The sequence below is a fragment of the Plasmodium sp. gorilla clade G2 genome, assembly GCF_900097015.1.
Source record: "Plasmodium sp. gorilla clade G2 genome assembly, chromosome: 11".
NCBI classification, from domain to species: Eukaryota; Apicomplexa; class Aconoidasida; order Haemosporida; family Plasmodiidae; genus Plasmodium; species Plasmodium adleri (nom. inval.).
In genome coordinates this window covers 856,648-872,500 of record NC_041703.1, presented here as the reverse complement: position 1 = coordinate 872,500, position 15,853 = coordinate 856,648, and the positions used below count along the sequence as shown (strand labels likewise).

General features: G+C 16.8%; 5 protein-coding genes across 5 annotated transcripts; 3 read left to right on the top strand and 2 right to left on the bottom strand.

Moving 5' to 3' along the window:
- Window positions 1-590: 590 nt before the first annotated feature.
- On the top strand, window positions 591-1,612 carry PADL01_1122900 (GrpE protein homolog, mitochondrial, putative; the record flags this gene model as incomplete). The annotated part of the gene is made up of 2 exons (XM_028682695.1): window positions 591-1,411; window positions 1,582-1,612. The coding sequence occupies 2 exons, from the start codon at window positions 591-593 to the stop codon at window positions 1,610-1,612; spliced, it is 852 nt and encodes a 283-aa protein (XP_028538947.1).
- Window positions 1,613-4,574: 2,962 nt separating this feature from the next.
- PADL01_1122800 (ethanolamine kinase) lies at window positions 4,575-5,846 on the top strand (the record flags this gene model as incomplete). Its single annotated transcript, XM_028682694.1, has 1 exon — window positions 4,575-5,846. One exon carries the CDS (start codon window positions 4,575-4,577, stop codon window positions 5,844-5,846), a length of 1,272 nt encoding a protein of 423 aa, XP_028538946.1.
- Window positions 5,847-7,149: 1,303 nt separating this feature from the next.
- Window positions 7,150-8,931, bottom strand: PADL01_1122700 (pyruvate dehydrogenase E1 component subunit alpha; the record flags this gene model as incomplete). The annotated part of the gene is made up of 1 exon (XM_028682693.1): window positions 7,150-8,931. The coding sequence occupies one exon, from the start codon at window positions 8,929-8,931 to the stop codon at window positions 7,150-7,152; it is 1,782 nt and encodes a 593-aa protein (XP_028538945.1).
- Window positions 8,932-10,537: 1,606 nt separating this feature from the next.
- PADL01_1122600 (U6 snRNA-associated Sm-like protein LSm1, putative) lies at window positions 10,538-11,179 on the top strand (the record flags this gene model as incomplete). Its single annotated transcript, XM_028682691.1, has 3 exons — window positions 10,538-10,634; window positions 10,726-10,827; window positions 10,932-11,179. 3 exons carry the CDS (start codon window positions 10,538-10,540, stop codon window positions 11,177-11,179), a joined length of 447 nt encoding a protein of 148 aa, XP_028538944.1.
- Window positions 11,180-11,929: 750 nt separating this feature from the next.
- PADL01_1122500 (conserved Plasmodium protein, unknown function) lies at window positions 11,930-13,783 on the bottom strand (the record flags this gene model as incomplete). The annotated part of the gene is made up of 3 exons (XM_028682690.1): window positions 11,930-12,026; window positions 12,131-12,225; window positions 12,371-13,783. The coding sequence occupies 3 exons, from the start codon at window positions 13,781-13,783 to the stop codon at window positions 11,930-11,932; spliced, it is 1,605 nt and encodes a 534-aa protein (XP_028538943.1).
- Between the last annotated feature and the right edge of the window lie 2,070 nt (window positions 13,784-15,853).

Sequence of the window (15,853 nt, the reverse complement as noted above, 5' to 3'; positions counted from 1 at the left end):
ATATATATATATATATATATATATCAACACATTATTTTTATTATGTGCTCTTCTTTTTTTTTTTTTTTTTTTAACTCTATTTATTTATTTATTTATTTATTTATTTTTATAAATTAAATTTTAATTTTTATTCGAACAAATATTCCTATTAGAATATTTTTCTTTATTAAATATATGTTATTAATTTTTTTTTTTTTTTTTCCCCATCAGATTTTTATAATGATGTTATTTTAAGAATTATCCCTTCATTAATTTATATATATATTATCATATAGATATTATTTCACAGAATTTCATATTCATCAATTTAACTTCTTCATTTTTAAAAATTTAAATTATAAATATTTATTAATAAATACATATATTATGAATAAATGGAAAAAAAATTAATATATAATTAAAATAACAAAAAAAAGATACCCATATAAAAATATATAAAATAATCTATATAATAAATATAATATATATATATAATATATATATATATATTTATTTATTTATATATTTTCAACATTTTAGCTAGTTTTTATTAACAGTTCAGAATTTTTTTTTTTTTTTTTCTTTTTTTTTTTTTTTTTTTATATATAACTATGAAATACACTACGAATATAATTAAGAAAGGAATTCTTTCCAGATATTGCTCCAATACTTATGGTATGCAATACATTCCTCGTGCTCGATATTTTTTAACTTTTTGTAAAAATGAAAAGTGTAATACCATGTTAAAATACCAACCTTTCAGTACATCCAAAATGTCTGATAATGCACATTACAAAGGGGAAGATATTAATAAAATGAAAAGTGAGAAAAATGAAGAAAACAAAACAAATGAAAATTCAGCTAGCTCACCCACTGAAGGGGAAAAAAAAAAAAAAAACAACCTGAACGAGTCAGAAGAAGCGAATGAAAAAAAAGAAGAAATAAATTATGAAGATTTTAATAAAATAGATTTAATAAATGAAATTAAAAAAACTAAAAAAGATATGGAAGAAAAAATGGTAGATAATAAAGTATTGAAAGAAAAATACTTATCTGTGTTAGCAGAAAATGAAAATTTAAGAAATCGTTATATGAAAGAAATAGAAACTAGTAAATTATATTGTATCAGTAATTTTGCAAAATCACTACTTGATGTAGCAGACAATTTATCATTAGCTATTAAAAATATAAATGAAGAGTCTTTAAAAACAAATGAAGAAATTAATAATATATACAAAGGAATAGAAATGACTGAAACTATTCTTCATAATATTTTTAATAAATATGGAATTGATAAATATAATCCTATAAATGAAAAATTTAATCCACAATTCCATGAAGCAATATTTGAAATTAATGACAGCACAAAAGAAAAGGGAACAGTAGCAACAGTTATTCAGCATGGATATAAAATAAAGGACAGGATATTAAGGTATTTTTAATTTATCTATTTATTACAAACGTGGCATTTTTTTTAATATTTATTTGTATATATATGTAAATAAATAAATAAATATATATATATATATATATATATATATATATATATATATATATATATATGTATATTTTTATATTTTTATTATTTTTTTTTTTTTGTAGGGCCGCCAAAGTGGGAGTGGTTAAAAATTAAATTTTCAAAATGGTAACGACATATTAAATATATTTATAAAAATTGACACATATGCATATATTATATATATATATATATATATATATATATATGTATTTATTTATTTATTTATTTATTATTTATTTTTTTTTTAATATTGGTACATACATGTGTAACCTAGAATATATTTATTCTACCCTTATTTTTAAATATTATATTATATTATTTTTTTTTTTTTTTTTTTTTTTTTTTTTTTCTTTTGTTTATTCACATTATTAAAATCAATAATTTTAAATATTGTTATTATATATATATTCAAACACACTATAATTAAAATTTTATTAGAACAAATTTTGAATACAAAAATTTTAATTATTTTTTTGGCATCTCCATATTTTATGTGTTTTAATAAGATATATACATCATCACACACCAAAAAGAAAAAAGAATAAGTACTAATTAAAAAATGTAAATAAATAAATATATATATATATATATATATATATTAAGTAAATTTTTAAAAGTTTCCCTTGATATAATGAATTTAATATAAGTACAATCTAATAATATATATAAAAAAAAAAAAAAAAGGCAATTGATATATATACTTATATATTTCAAATATATATATATATATATATATATTTTTATTAATGTTAAGAAAAAAAAAAAAAAAAAAAAAAAAAAGTATTGCTTTACTATAATAGGATTTTACTATATAATGCTATTTTAATTTATTTTGAAATAAACCTTTTTTTATTTTATAAAAGTTGAAAAAGTAAAAAAAAGGTAATAAATAAAGACTGCTTTTTTTTTTTTTTTTTAATAATTAGTAAGATCTACTACCTTTTATTAAATTTTTGGTATATATATAATATATATATATAATATTTAACTATTTTTTTTTTTTTTTTTTTTTTTTTTAAATAACCTAAATATATAATAAACTAGAAATGTTCTTTATTATATATATAAAATGAATTTATTATAATTTTATATAGTTAATTGTTTTACTATATATAAAATATATATAAATATATATAATATGTGAAATATTTAAAATTAAATATTGGTTGTGTTCTAGAATAAATAAGTTGAAATATAGCACAAAAAAAAAAAAAAAAATTAAAAAAAAAATCATTTTTTTATATTAATTAAATATACACACATATATTATTATATATAATATGTGCTTTATTTAATGCTCTTAAAAAATAATAATTCTATTATAAACTTGTAATTATATTTTAAATATACGAAAAATGTTAACCCTCTCAAAATAAAAATAAATTAAAAAATTATATATATAAATATTACATGTATTAATTAATATGAACAAAGAGAATAATTTTTTTAATACAAATGCATAATATATATATATAATATATGTTATATTATATTCACATATGTAAATTATACATTTTTTTTTTTTATTTTATTATTTTTTTTATTTTATTGCTTTTTTTTAAATAATCTTTTAAAAAAAATATTAATTATAAAATTTATACTGCATTTTTTCTAAAGAACAAAAACATTTTTATTAAGAAAATTTACACATAATTTATTTATATATATATAATATTTGTTTGAATTTTTTTTTTTTTTTGTGTAAAATTCTGAAAAAAATCAAAAAAAAAATAAAATTATATATATATGAATATCTGTAAGATACCATTTTATTTATTATTATTTTTTTTTTCTTTATATATCACCCATCCCTTTTTTTGAATTGATAATATTTTTATAAGATATAAAAAAAGAAAAAAAAATTTAAATATAAAAATATAAAAATACACACAAGAATATAAAATTTATATATACCTTATTAAATAATAAAATATAATATAATATAATATAATATAATATATATAGACATATATATATATATATATATATATATATATATATATATGTATTAGAGATCATTTTAAATGTTCATATTTATTGATATATAAAAACATATACAAATATTTTTTATTAATTTTTATGCTTACATATAAGTATTTAATCTTTTATAAATAGAAGATTATTAATTCTCTTAATTCATTAAGTTTTTATGAAATATATTTTTTTTAAAGTTTTAATTTGCACGAATTTTTTCAAAGATAATATTGTCTATACTGAAAATATTTTTTCTCAAATATAAAAAGTAAATATATATATTACATATATTTATTTTTGCATATATGTATACTCTATACATCTTATATCAAAACAAAAAGAAAAAGAAAAAAAAAATTTTCATAAATCTTAATTTTTATTAGTTTTTGTGTAAGTTTAAAATTTTATTTTTTCATATTATATATATTATAAATATTATATATATATTATATATATATATATATATATATATATTTATATGTATGCAATTAATAATTGTAAATTCAAATTTCTTTTTCCTCTTTTTTTCTTGTCATTTTTTTTTTATTTTTGAGTTTATGATTATTTAATTAAATAAAACAGAATATAAAATAAATATAATATATGTTTTGTTTGATATATTGTATGCTTGTTTATATATATATATAATATTTATATATTTATATTTATATTTATATTTACTTATTAATTTATGTATGCATATATAAAATTGTGTATCTCCTTTTTTTTTTTTTTTTTTTTTTTTATTAACATATATTTTTGTATATGCTCATTATCTTATAAGAAATAAATATATTTGTGTATACATACAAATCAGTTTATCCTTTGAATGTTATTTGTCCAAATATATATAAATATAAACATAAATAAATTTATTTCTTTTTAATTTTTATTTCATTATTTATATTATTATTTTATTTTTTTGTTTATAACCAATTCGCATATAAAAGAGAAAAGTAGTATAAAGGGTCATTTAAAAACAAGCGCAAAAAAAAAAAAAAAAAAAAAAAAAAAAAAAAAAAAAAAATACATTCATAAGTACTTATATATATATATATATATATTTAATTATTTATTGTTAATAATTCCAGTTGTTATTATAATGGAATATCAACTAAGAGAAATTGATGAATCAGAAAAGGAAATAACTCAAGAAAGAAAAAATAATAGTGCTACTAGAAAAAATTTCGATAATATATCAAATACGAATTCTCAAATTACAGAAATGACAAACGAACAAGGTGTGATACCATTAAGAGAAAAAGATTTAACAATAAATGTTGGTGATAATAAAAATTTAAAAGTAGAAGAATTTATGACTAATTTTATAAGTAATGTATTTGAAAATAAGAATGCATTGTTTTTATATTGTAAATATGTTTTATTATTTTATGGAAAAGAATTATTAAATGAAAATAATGTGGAATCTTTAAATTTTCAAATTATTAAAGGAGGGATAACAAATATATTGGTAAAGGTAGAAGATGATATTCATCAGAAAAAATATTTGATTAGATTATATGGTCCTAAAACAAGCGAAATTATAAATAGAGAAAGAGAAAAATTGATATCGAATATATTATGTGATAAAAATATTTCGAAAAAGATTTATGTTTTCTTTCCAAATGGTAGAATTGAAGAATTTAAAGATGGTTATGCATTATCAAAAGAAGATATTAAAAATAAAGATTTTCAAAAAGAAATTGCTGAAAATTTAAGAATTTTGCATGATATTCAATTAGATGACAATATATATAAACAATTACAAGAATTACAAAATATAGAAGGAAATCGATCATCCTTTTTATGGAGTACAATATGGAAATATTTTAATACATTAAAAGAAGAAAGACAAAAAATGTATCTATTTAATCCTAAAGCTTATATTTTAAAATTAATTGATTTTGATATGTTAAAATCAACTATCACAGAAATTCAAGATTTATGCTGTAAAAAAAATTCACCAGTAGTTCTTTGTCATTGTGATCTGTTATCATCAAATATTATTAAAACAGAAGAATCATCCATATCCTTTATAGATTTTGAATACTCATGTCCAATGGAAAGAGCATATGATATTGCTAACCATTTTAATGAATATGCTGGATTCAACTGTGAATGGGATTTAACACCTAACAGATCTGAAGAATACAATTTTATCAAACATTATTTAAAAACAGATGATGAACAACTTATCAATCAACTTATAGACGAAATACAACCCTTCTATGTATGCTCACATATTGTTTGGGGCTTATGGGCATTGTTGCAAGGTCTACATTCAGTGATTGATTTTGATTTTATTAATTATGGTATGACCAGATTGACTGCAGCTTTTTCGGTAAAATTTAGGAGCAAATTGGAAAACAATTGACTTCATATAATGGAAAAAAATATATACATAAATATATAAATATATAAATATATAAATATATATATATATATATATATATATATATATATATATATATATTTATGTATATTTATTTTTATATTTGCTTCCAATGGTGATAAAAAAAAAAATTATGAACAGTTCATTATATTTCCCCTGTTAATAAAATTTTTATAGCTATCTAGCCAAAAAAAAAAAAAAAAAAAAAAAAAAAAAAAAAAAAAAAATATATATATATATATATATATATATATATATATAACAAAAGCATAAATAAAAAAAAAAATGAAAAAATAAAGTATAATATATAATGTAATATAATAATAACATTTATATTTATGTTTATATTTATGAAGATAAATAGCTATCTATTTTCAATTTAGATACACCCCAAAACACATTTATAAAGATATGTTATATTTTATTGAAATATTCAGAAATTACAAATTAAAAGGAAAAGAAAAAGGAATTTCAAATATTGTTACAGTTTGGAATATATTTAGTTGTACAAAAAAAAAAGAATGGAATTATATCTTTTCAAATGTAATCCTTTTTATCTTATTTCCCTTTGCTATTATTATTTCTTTTTTTTTTTTTTTCCTTTTTTTTGTTGTTGATTTGGATATATATTTTAACATATTATTGTTAGAATGTTAAAGAAAAAAAAAAAAAAAATAATAAATAAAAATATAATTAAAGATAAATATAAATAAGCATATATAAATATATGTATATATAATAATTAAAAATCAACAAAAATTTTAATTAAATTAAAAATATATATGTGTGTGTGTATATATATATATATATATTATATATATAAATTAATGAAAACATATGCATATATAAGTATACATGTATTTATTATTTTATTATTAAACCTATTATACGGGTTGTTATTTGATTCTTATAATAGTTTTTTTTTGTGTTTATTTATTTTATCTAAATAATTCATCTTTATATATTGTGTTGTTTTATTAATTTAATGAAAAATTTTTACTTTACTTTTTTTTTTCTTTTTTTTTTTTTTTTTTTTATGTCTAAAAATAAACATTATAAAAAAACATTCAAGGATAAAAAAAAAATGTATATCTTTCTTGGTTATTATAAGATATGTTATATGGAAAATAAAAATAAAATATATATATATATATATATATATGTATATGTGTGTATATGTGTGTATATGATTTATTTAATATTTATTTTTTTTTTTTTGTACATAGTTGTATACCAATAAATACATTTTCATATATATGTATAACAAAATATTATGTAAAAATTTTTAATCTATTATTAAGGGTAACTTTTTTTGATCAAACTTGTCGTTAGGATCAATCTTTTTGTTTTCTTTTTTTCTTTCAATTTCTTTGAGTAGTTCTTGATAATATTCTTTTAATTCGTCATTAGAAATATCGTCAAATTGTTTATAATTTTGATACTCACTTTGATAAGGAGTAAAATTTGATGGGGCAAATATATTTTGTTGAATAATATTGCATATGTCTAAATTTTCTCCTTTCTTTGAATTTTGTTCAGCATCTAGTTCTGCTTGTTGTAATAATGTTTGTGTTTTTTTTTTAACTTGTTCAAAATATGATTCTTCAACTAAATTATATTTCTTCATATAATTGGATAAGAATAAAATAGGATCTCTTTTTTTCCATGACGTTTTTTCTTCTTTAATACGAAGTTCATCTGGATCTGCTAAAGAATGTCCTTTAGCTCGATATGTAATAGCTTCTATAATTACTGGTCCTGATGTTCTATTTCTAATTTGTTGGATTTTTTTTTTGGCTAGTTTATATATACTAAGAACATCATTTCCATCTACTTTAAAAGTATCTATATTAAAAGCTTTTCCTTTTGAATAGTTATTCATAAGATCATCAGATGAGCTTCTAGAACTCTCCATACCTATAGCCCAATTATTATTTTCTATAACAAAAATGATTGGTAAGTTGTAAGAAGAAGCAAGATTTAAAGATTCAAAGAATTGTCCAATATTAGTGGTACCATCACCTAAGAAGCATACTACAACATCTATGTTTTGAGAATTATTCATATGTATCAAGTTTATATTCTCTTGTATATGATTATTTGTATATTTATTTGTATTAGATGTGAATGACAAATTTTTTGGATTATATTGAAATTCATTTTTATATAAGATACTATATGCTAAACCTACAGCAATAGGTATTTGTTCACCAATAAATCCAAATCCTCCTATGAAATTATTTTCTTTTGAATAAATATGCATAGAACCCCCTTTCCCTTTATTTGTACTACCATAATAATTTCCATATAGTTCATTTAATATTTTATTTGCATGCACACCTTTACTTAGTGCATGAACATGATCTCTATAAGTACTTGTAATAAAATCTGAATTTCTTAAATTTTTAATAATACCTGTACTTACAGCTTCTTGACCATTATATAAATGAACAAAACCATTAACTCTTTTATTATAATATAATTTAGCTACTAAGTTCTCAAAAAGTCTTCCTAAATACATATCTTCATATAAGTTACATATTTCTTCTGTACTAATATTTACATCCGATATATATTCTTCTATATTATTATTTTCCATATATATATTAAATTCAGAATAATTATTTAATTTCTTATCATATGAAAAAACAAAATTTGTATCTTCTTTTTTATGTTCATTATTATTTGTTGATTTTATTTTATCTCTATCATTTTTTTTTATTTCTCTTTCTTTTTCATCTTCATTTATATTTTTTATAACTACATTGTCCTGTTTAATCGCACATAATCTTTTTATTACACCTTTTCCTCTTTTTTTATTACTACATGATAAATATAAATTATTATAATACTTATTACTATGATCAATATTATTATTCTTAGCAACCATCTTTCTGTTCAAGTTCCCTCCTTTATTTCTTCTTATTCTATTTATATCATTATAAGGATATATTATATTTTTATTTTTTACAAAAAACATGTCATTTTTATTACCTACACATAAAATGTAGTTAAAACAATAATAAGGGATGAACCAAAAAAAAACTAAGCATATTACTAACAGCATTATATTGGGAACATAAAAAATATATATATATATATATTATATATTATTTTTTATTTTTTTGGGGTGTAGACAGATTTTAATTTTATTTTTTTATTGTACATATGATAATTAAAATCTAAACATATCAATTGTATATTTTACCAATTTGTTTTTTTATTTCATAGCACGAAAAAAGAAAGTTTTATTATAATATAAATATATAGTTACATTTAAAAAGATGATATTTTATATGATACCAAAAAAAAAAAAAAAAATTGAATAAAAAAAATAAAATAGAATAGAATAATAAAAATTCATATATAAATATCAAATATAAATACAAATATAATTACAAATATACAAAAAAAAAAAAAAAAATTTTTTTTTTGCAAGGCTATTATATATTCTCATAATATGTGGAAAAAAAACCAATTAATAAAGGATAGTAAGAGACAAATAATACCAAAAAAAAAAAAAAAAAAAAAAGAAATATATATATATATATATATATATATATTACAAAACAATAAAAATATTATTACACTAATAAATAAATTAATACCTTTATACATTTAAATTTCTTTTCATATTTTATCTACATTTTAAATTTGTTTCTTGTTTTCCTATAAGAACAGAATATAAGAATAGAGATAGAATAAAACATAATGTTACCAAAAAAAAAAAAAAAAAAAAAAAAAAGATACATATTTTTTTAAATATATGTATAAATATATATAACTATAGGCATATAAATATTTTCATTATTATATATAATTAAATACTTTTCTTTTATTTAAAAAATTGTTCTTCCTATATACATATATATGTATATTTTTTTTTAGAGGGTTATTAGTTCCCAACAGAAAAAATAATTAAGTGTACTGAATACAACGAAAAAAAAAAAAAAAAAAAATACATATATTTTATATATATATATATAATAACACCACATAATTATTTATAAACAAAATTGTAGTTCATTTTATATAATTTTCTTGTTGTATATTATCATTTTATTTATTTATTTATTTAATATTTTTATTATTTTTTTTTTTTTTGCCACATCATCGCCCTTTCTATTTTATTTCTTATATATAATAAGATATATTATATATGTATGATTATTTTATGCTGTAATGCTTTTTTTTTTTTTTTTTTTCTATAAGTATAAAAATTATAATATATATATATATAATATATATTATATTTAAATTTAAAATTGAAACAAAATTTTTTTTTATTTTAAATATCTTATGAAAAAATGATTATTTTATTGAACGAACATTTATAAAAAGAAATAATAACTTTTATATATACGAAAATTTTATGAAATAGAAAAAAAAAAAAAAAAAAAAAACAATTCAGCAGTATTATAATTATTATATAGAAGAAAAAAATGTATTTTAATTAAAACCCATCTGGATTGTTATTTGATATTATTTTATATGTGAATTATTAAAAAAATATAATAAAGTTGGTTTTTTTTTTTTTTTTTTTTTTTTTTTTTTTTTTTCGTTCATATAATAATAAGAGAAATAAAATAAAAAAGAATAATAAAAGATACTTAAACATTTAACAAATAAAGATTAAAGTAAAAAAAAAAAAAAAAAAAAATACGATAAATACAATGGAGCATTCGTCTATGCCCTTATGGTTAAGTAGCTTTGAAGAAGAAATTGACACTTACATTTTTATTTCATCACGTGATAATAAATTATATTTAGGTACTTCAAAATATGAAGATATAGATAAATATATATAATATATTATATATATGTATATAATTTTAATCTATATTTTTTTTTTTTTTGATAGGTATATTAAGAACTTATGATCAACATGGGAATGTTTTCTTAACTCACTGTGTTGAAAAAATAATCATTCCTGAAAAAAATTTTTTTTCAGACGTATATGTTGGTAGGGTGAAAAGCGTTATCTCATTTTTTTTTTTTTTTACACAATGATATATATATATTTATTTATTTATATTTGTATGGATACATTTCATTTTAATTTTGTAGGAAATTTAATTATTAGGGGAGATAATATTGCCTATTTTGGATCTGTAGATGAAGAAAAATATTGTAAAATGTTTGACTATACTTTAAAAAATGATAATATTGAAGAACATGATAATAATATTGATATGAATAAAAATAAAAAAGAATATTCTAGCAATGAAAATATTATTCTAGAATATAAACCAATTAATCATATATTAAAATTCATACCAGAAAATAATGCTGATTCGTCTATATTCGAAAATTAAATGGCATACACATATAAATAAATAAATAAATATATATATATATATATATATATATATATATATATATTGATATATATATATATGTTTATATATATATATATATATATGTTTATATATTTCTTTTTCTGACTTACATTTTTTGTACCCTTTAAATTCAATCCGATCCTTCTACACCATAAAAAACTGTAACAATTTTGTTGCAATAAATGTCTAACAAGACAATTTTATTATTTTTTTTTTTTATGTTATAAAAATATAATATATACATAAATATATATGTATATGTTAATTTTTTATTTAAAATTTTTTTTTGAATTCAAACTATTTCAATAAATTTTATAATATGTTGAAAAATAAGTTTAGCATATAAAAAATCAATAAATAATTATAAGAATAATATTATAGCATAAAACATACATACATACATACATATATATATATATATATATATATGTGTCAAATATTAGGAGAATATTTAAAAAAAAAAAAATTAAAGTACTAATTAAAATAATATGTGGAATATCAATATTATTAATAACATATATATATATATATATATATATAATATTATTAATAAAATTAAAAACAACTCCAATAGTTCAAAACTATTTTTTTATAAAATCCTTTGTTGTCTTTTTATCCTCTCCCAAATAAATAAATAAATAAATATCATATATATATATATATATATATATATATATATATATATACATGTAACAAAAAAAAAAATTTAAATATATTATATACAAATTAGTAAGAATCCTTTGATGAATCACTTTCTGAGTCAGATAATTCACTTTGCTTATTTTTCATTTCCAACTGAAACTTACACCAATTATACATTTCTCTATATAAAAATAAAAAATAAATAAATATATAAATATATATATATATAATAATTTGCATGAAATAATTTAAATGAAAAATATATGCATATAAAAAAAAAAATACCTGAACACATCCGCTCTTGTTAACTTATCATCCAATTCAATTTCACCCCCCTCAAGTGTCTTCCACACAGCTTTATTCTTAAATTTTCGAAACAGCTAAAATAAAAAAAAAAAAAAAAAAAAAAAAAAAAAAAAATATATATATATATATATAAATAAATATATACATATAAATATATATAAATATATACATATAAATATATATATATATATATACATATATATATTCCTTTGGGTGTACCTCAAAATGAGTGTCCTGATTTAACTTGCTTAGAAGCAACTGGAATGCCAACTTCTCCTCCTCGTTTATACAATATTCCATTTTTTCATGATCTTTAAGTACTTCTTTTTTTTTATCTTTTTTTTCCTTCTCTTCTTTATCTATATGATACAATTTTCTATTTGGTTTTTGCATGTATTTCTTATGATGTATATCAGAAATAGTATTTGTAATTTGAGTAGAGAGTTCATGTAATTTCATCCATGTATAACTTGATGGTTTAGATAGAAACAATAAATTATTATGATATAAATATATATCATTATATATATATAGTATATTATCATACTTTCGATTTTTTAATTTTTCAATAATACAACGAAAATGAAATGAATGATTATCTTCAATTTGATTTTCTAAGTTTTTAAAATTGGTTTCTATATTTAATATTTTCTCATAAAAATTACGTTTTATATGTATTAAAATTTCATCAAAAAGTTCTAATTTATCTCTTTCTTCTGCATCCATAATTTTATCATATCTAGGTGACTTGTCAATATCTATATCATCTAATAACATTTTATCTACATTATTACCTTTCATTAATAAATCCCCTCCTTCTTTTTTTAAATTCTCTTCTTCTTCATCTTCTTTTTTTAATATATCCTCACTATTGTTTATACTTTTGTTTTCATTCAAATGGTAATTATTACTTTTATCTGCATCTACATCTACATCAGTAACATTTTCTTTTTTTCTAATTTCTATCTTATTCATATTATTATTATTATTATTATCAAATTTAATTCTTTTTGTATCTATCAGATTAATTGTATCATCTATTTTTAATGTATCTCTTCTTTTTTTTTTTTTCATTTCTTCTATAGGATAAAAACGAAATTCGCTACTTAATATAATATATGATATAAATGAACATTCCTTGTCATTTAAATATATTTCACCCCTATTTAAATTTAATTCATTTTTATTGAATTTTGAAATTTCATTTATAATTTCTTCTTTATTAAAATGTGTATGGCCATCACCCACATGACTATTTTTCTCATCATCACCCTTAAGATTATTATTATTATTATTATTATTTATATTATTATTAAAACCTTCCATCTTTTTATCCTCTCCATCATCATATCTATTATAATTATTTTCATTCGTAATGTATTCTTTAACCTCATTATTGTTTTCCTTATTTTCAACTGCGACATTCTTTTCTGGAGTATTACTACTAAAATTTACAATTTTACTAAAACATTTTGTAAAGAATGATGAGTTATTTTCATTCACATTTTCATTCACATTTGGCATAGCAGATGTTTCACCTTGGTTGTCTTTTTCTTCTGATGATTTTTGTTCATCGCTAGCATTTATACATGATGAATCACTTTCATTTTTGTCTATGTTATTATCAGCCATATTTTCATCATATCATAACAACGTTTATTTTTATTATTTTTATCTTTTTGTAAATATTGTAATATTTATGCACTTTATTAATTTTATAAAATATATCAATTATATCAACCTTTTTCTATTTCATCTTTCGTTTTATTTCATGAATATATGTTGTTTTCAAACACTATTCATTAAATGTTATATATATTAATGGATATATATAAATAAATAAATAAATAAATAAATATATATATATATATATATATATATATATATATGTGCTTATATCAGGCTTTTTATAGGTAGCTATTTTTTTTTTTTTTTTTTTTCCTTATATTTTTACCTGACTTGTTCAGAATATTTTACAAATTCGCTGTATAACAATAATTTTCATATTAAAAATTGGTATGCACAGAAATGTACATATGACTTAATAAAAATTATATAATTAAAAAAATATAAATATATTTAGTTTTACAACAATTCAAGAATTTTACAAAAAATGTGGCATTTGTGTTATTCTTCGAATTGGTTATAAAATTGTTATAGATGGATAAATAAATAAATAAATAAATAAATATATAAATATATATATATATATAACAACTTTTTAATAAACTATCAAAATGTAGGAGAATTTTCTCTTTGGTTGCTTCTCTCTTTTTTTTTTTTTTTTTTTTTATTAATCTTTTATTCTTTTTTCAATTGGTTATCATTATATTAACTTGTAAAATTTTTATAAATGCGATATTTCTGACAAATGATAATTAAAAAAAGAATTATTTCAAAAGTAAAAAATATGTAAACATTATATATTTATAATTAAAAGAATATATATATATATTATTATCTATTTAAAAATATATATATAAATATATATAATATATATATAAATACATGGAATTATAATATATATATAAATATATTTATTTATATATTTTATATTTTTTTCTTTTTATATATATATTTATTATTATATATATGTAAATCGAACAATGTATTTTAAAATACAAACAAAAAAAAAAGGAAAGATTATTTAATTTGAAAAAATATATAAATTATTCAAAAAATTGACAATATAAATATATATTTCGAATGCTTTTTTTTTTTCTTTCCTTCTGTTTTTTTTTTTGAATATTTTATATTAATTTGTGTAATATTTCATTATATATTTTAAATTCCAAAAAAAAAAAAAAAAAAAAAAAAAAAAAAAAAAAAAGATCTAAAAATATGTAAAATAAATTTTAAAATTATATGGTTGATATAATATATATATATATATATATTATATATTAATTATATAATATTATATATTATATTATATCTTTATATTTATAGTACAATTTCATAATATGCCCCAAAAAAAAATTCAAGGTAGTTTTATATATATATTATAATAATATATACAAGTAATTATATAATATATATATAAATACCTCCTATTATAATGTTGTAAATTTTTAAAAATTATTATGTTGTTATTAAAATATATTATTATTTTATTACTATTATAATTTTTTTTTTTTCCTTTTAATTCTTTTGTAAACCTTTCTTTGGGTAGTTTTAAAATTTAACCAAAAATAAAAATATATTGATTTTTTTTTATGCTTATATATTAAAATAAAATATAATATGTGAATATGAATTCAGTTATAGGAAAATAATATAAAGGAAAAGATTTAAAAAAATAAAAAATAAAATAAAATAAAATAATAATAATAATGTTATAAAATATAATATAATTATTATGTCATGTTATTTTTATTAATGTTTTAAAATAATGGTTATAAATAAAATGTTATTAAAAAATATATATTATATATATATATATATAATTATATAATCAAATATATCAAAATTTTATTTTCCCTTATAAATGTTCTTTTTTATATAGTATTATTTTCTTTGCTCTTTATATATAATATATATATATATTATATATATTTTTGTAATAATATTATTAAACTTTTAAAAAAATAATAATTTATTTGGTTTGGATTATATATAAATTTCAATTCACCTTTCAAAGAAAAAATAAATATATATAATATATATATATATATATATATATATATATATAATATATATGTG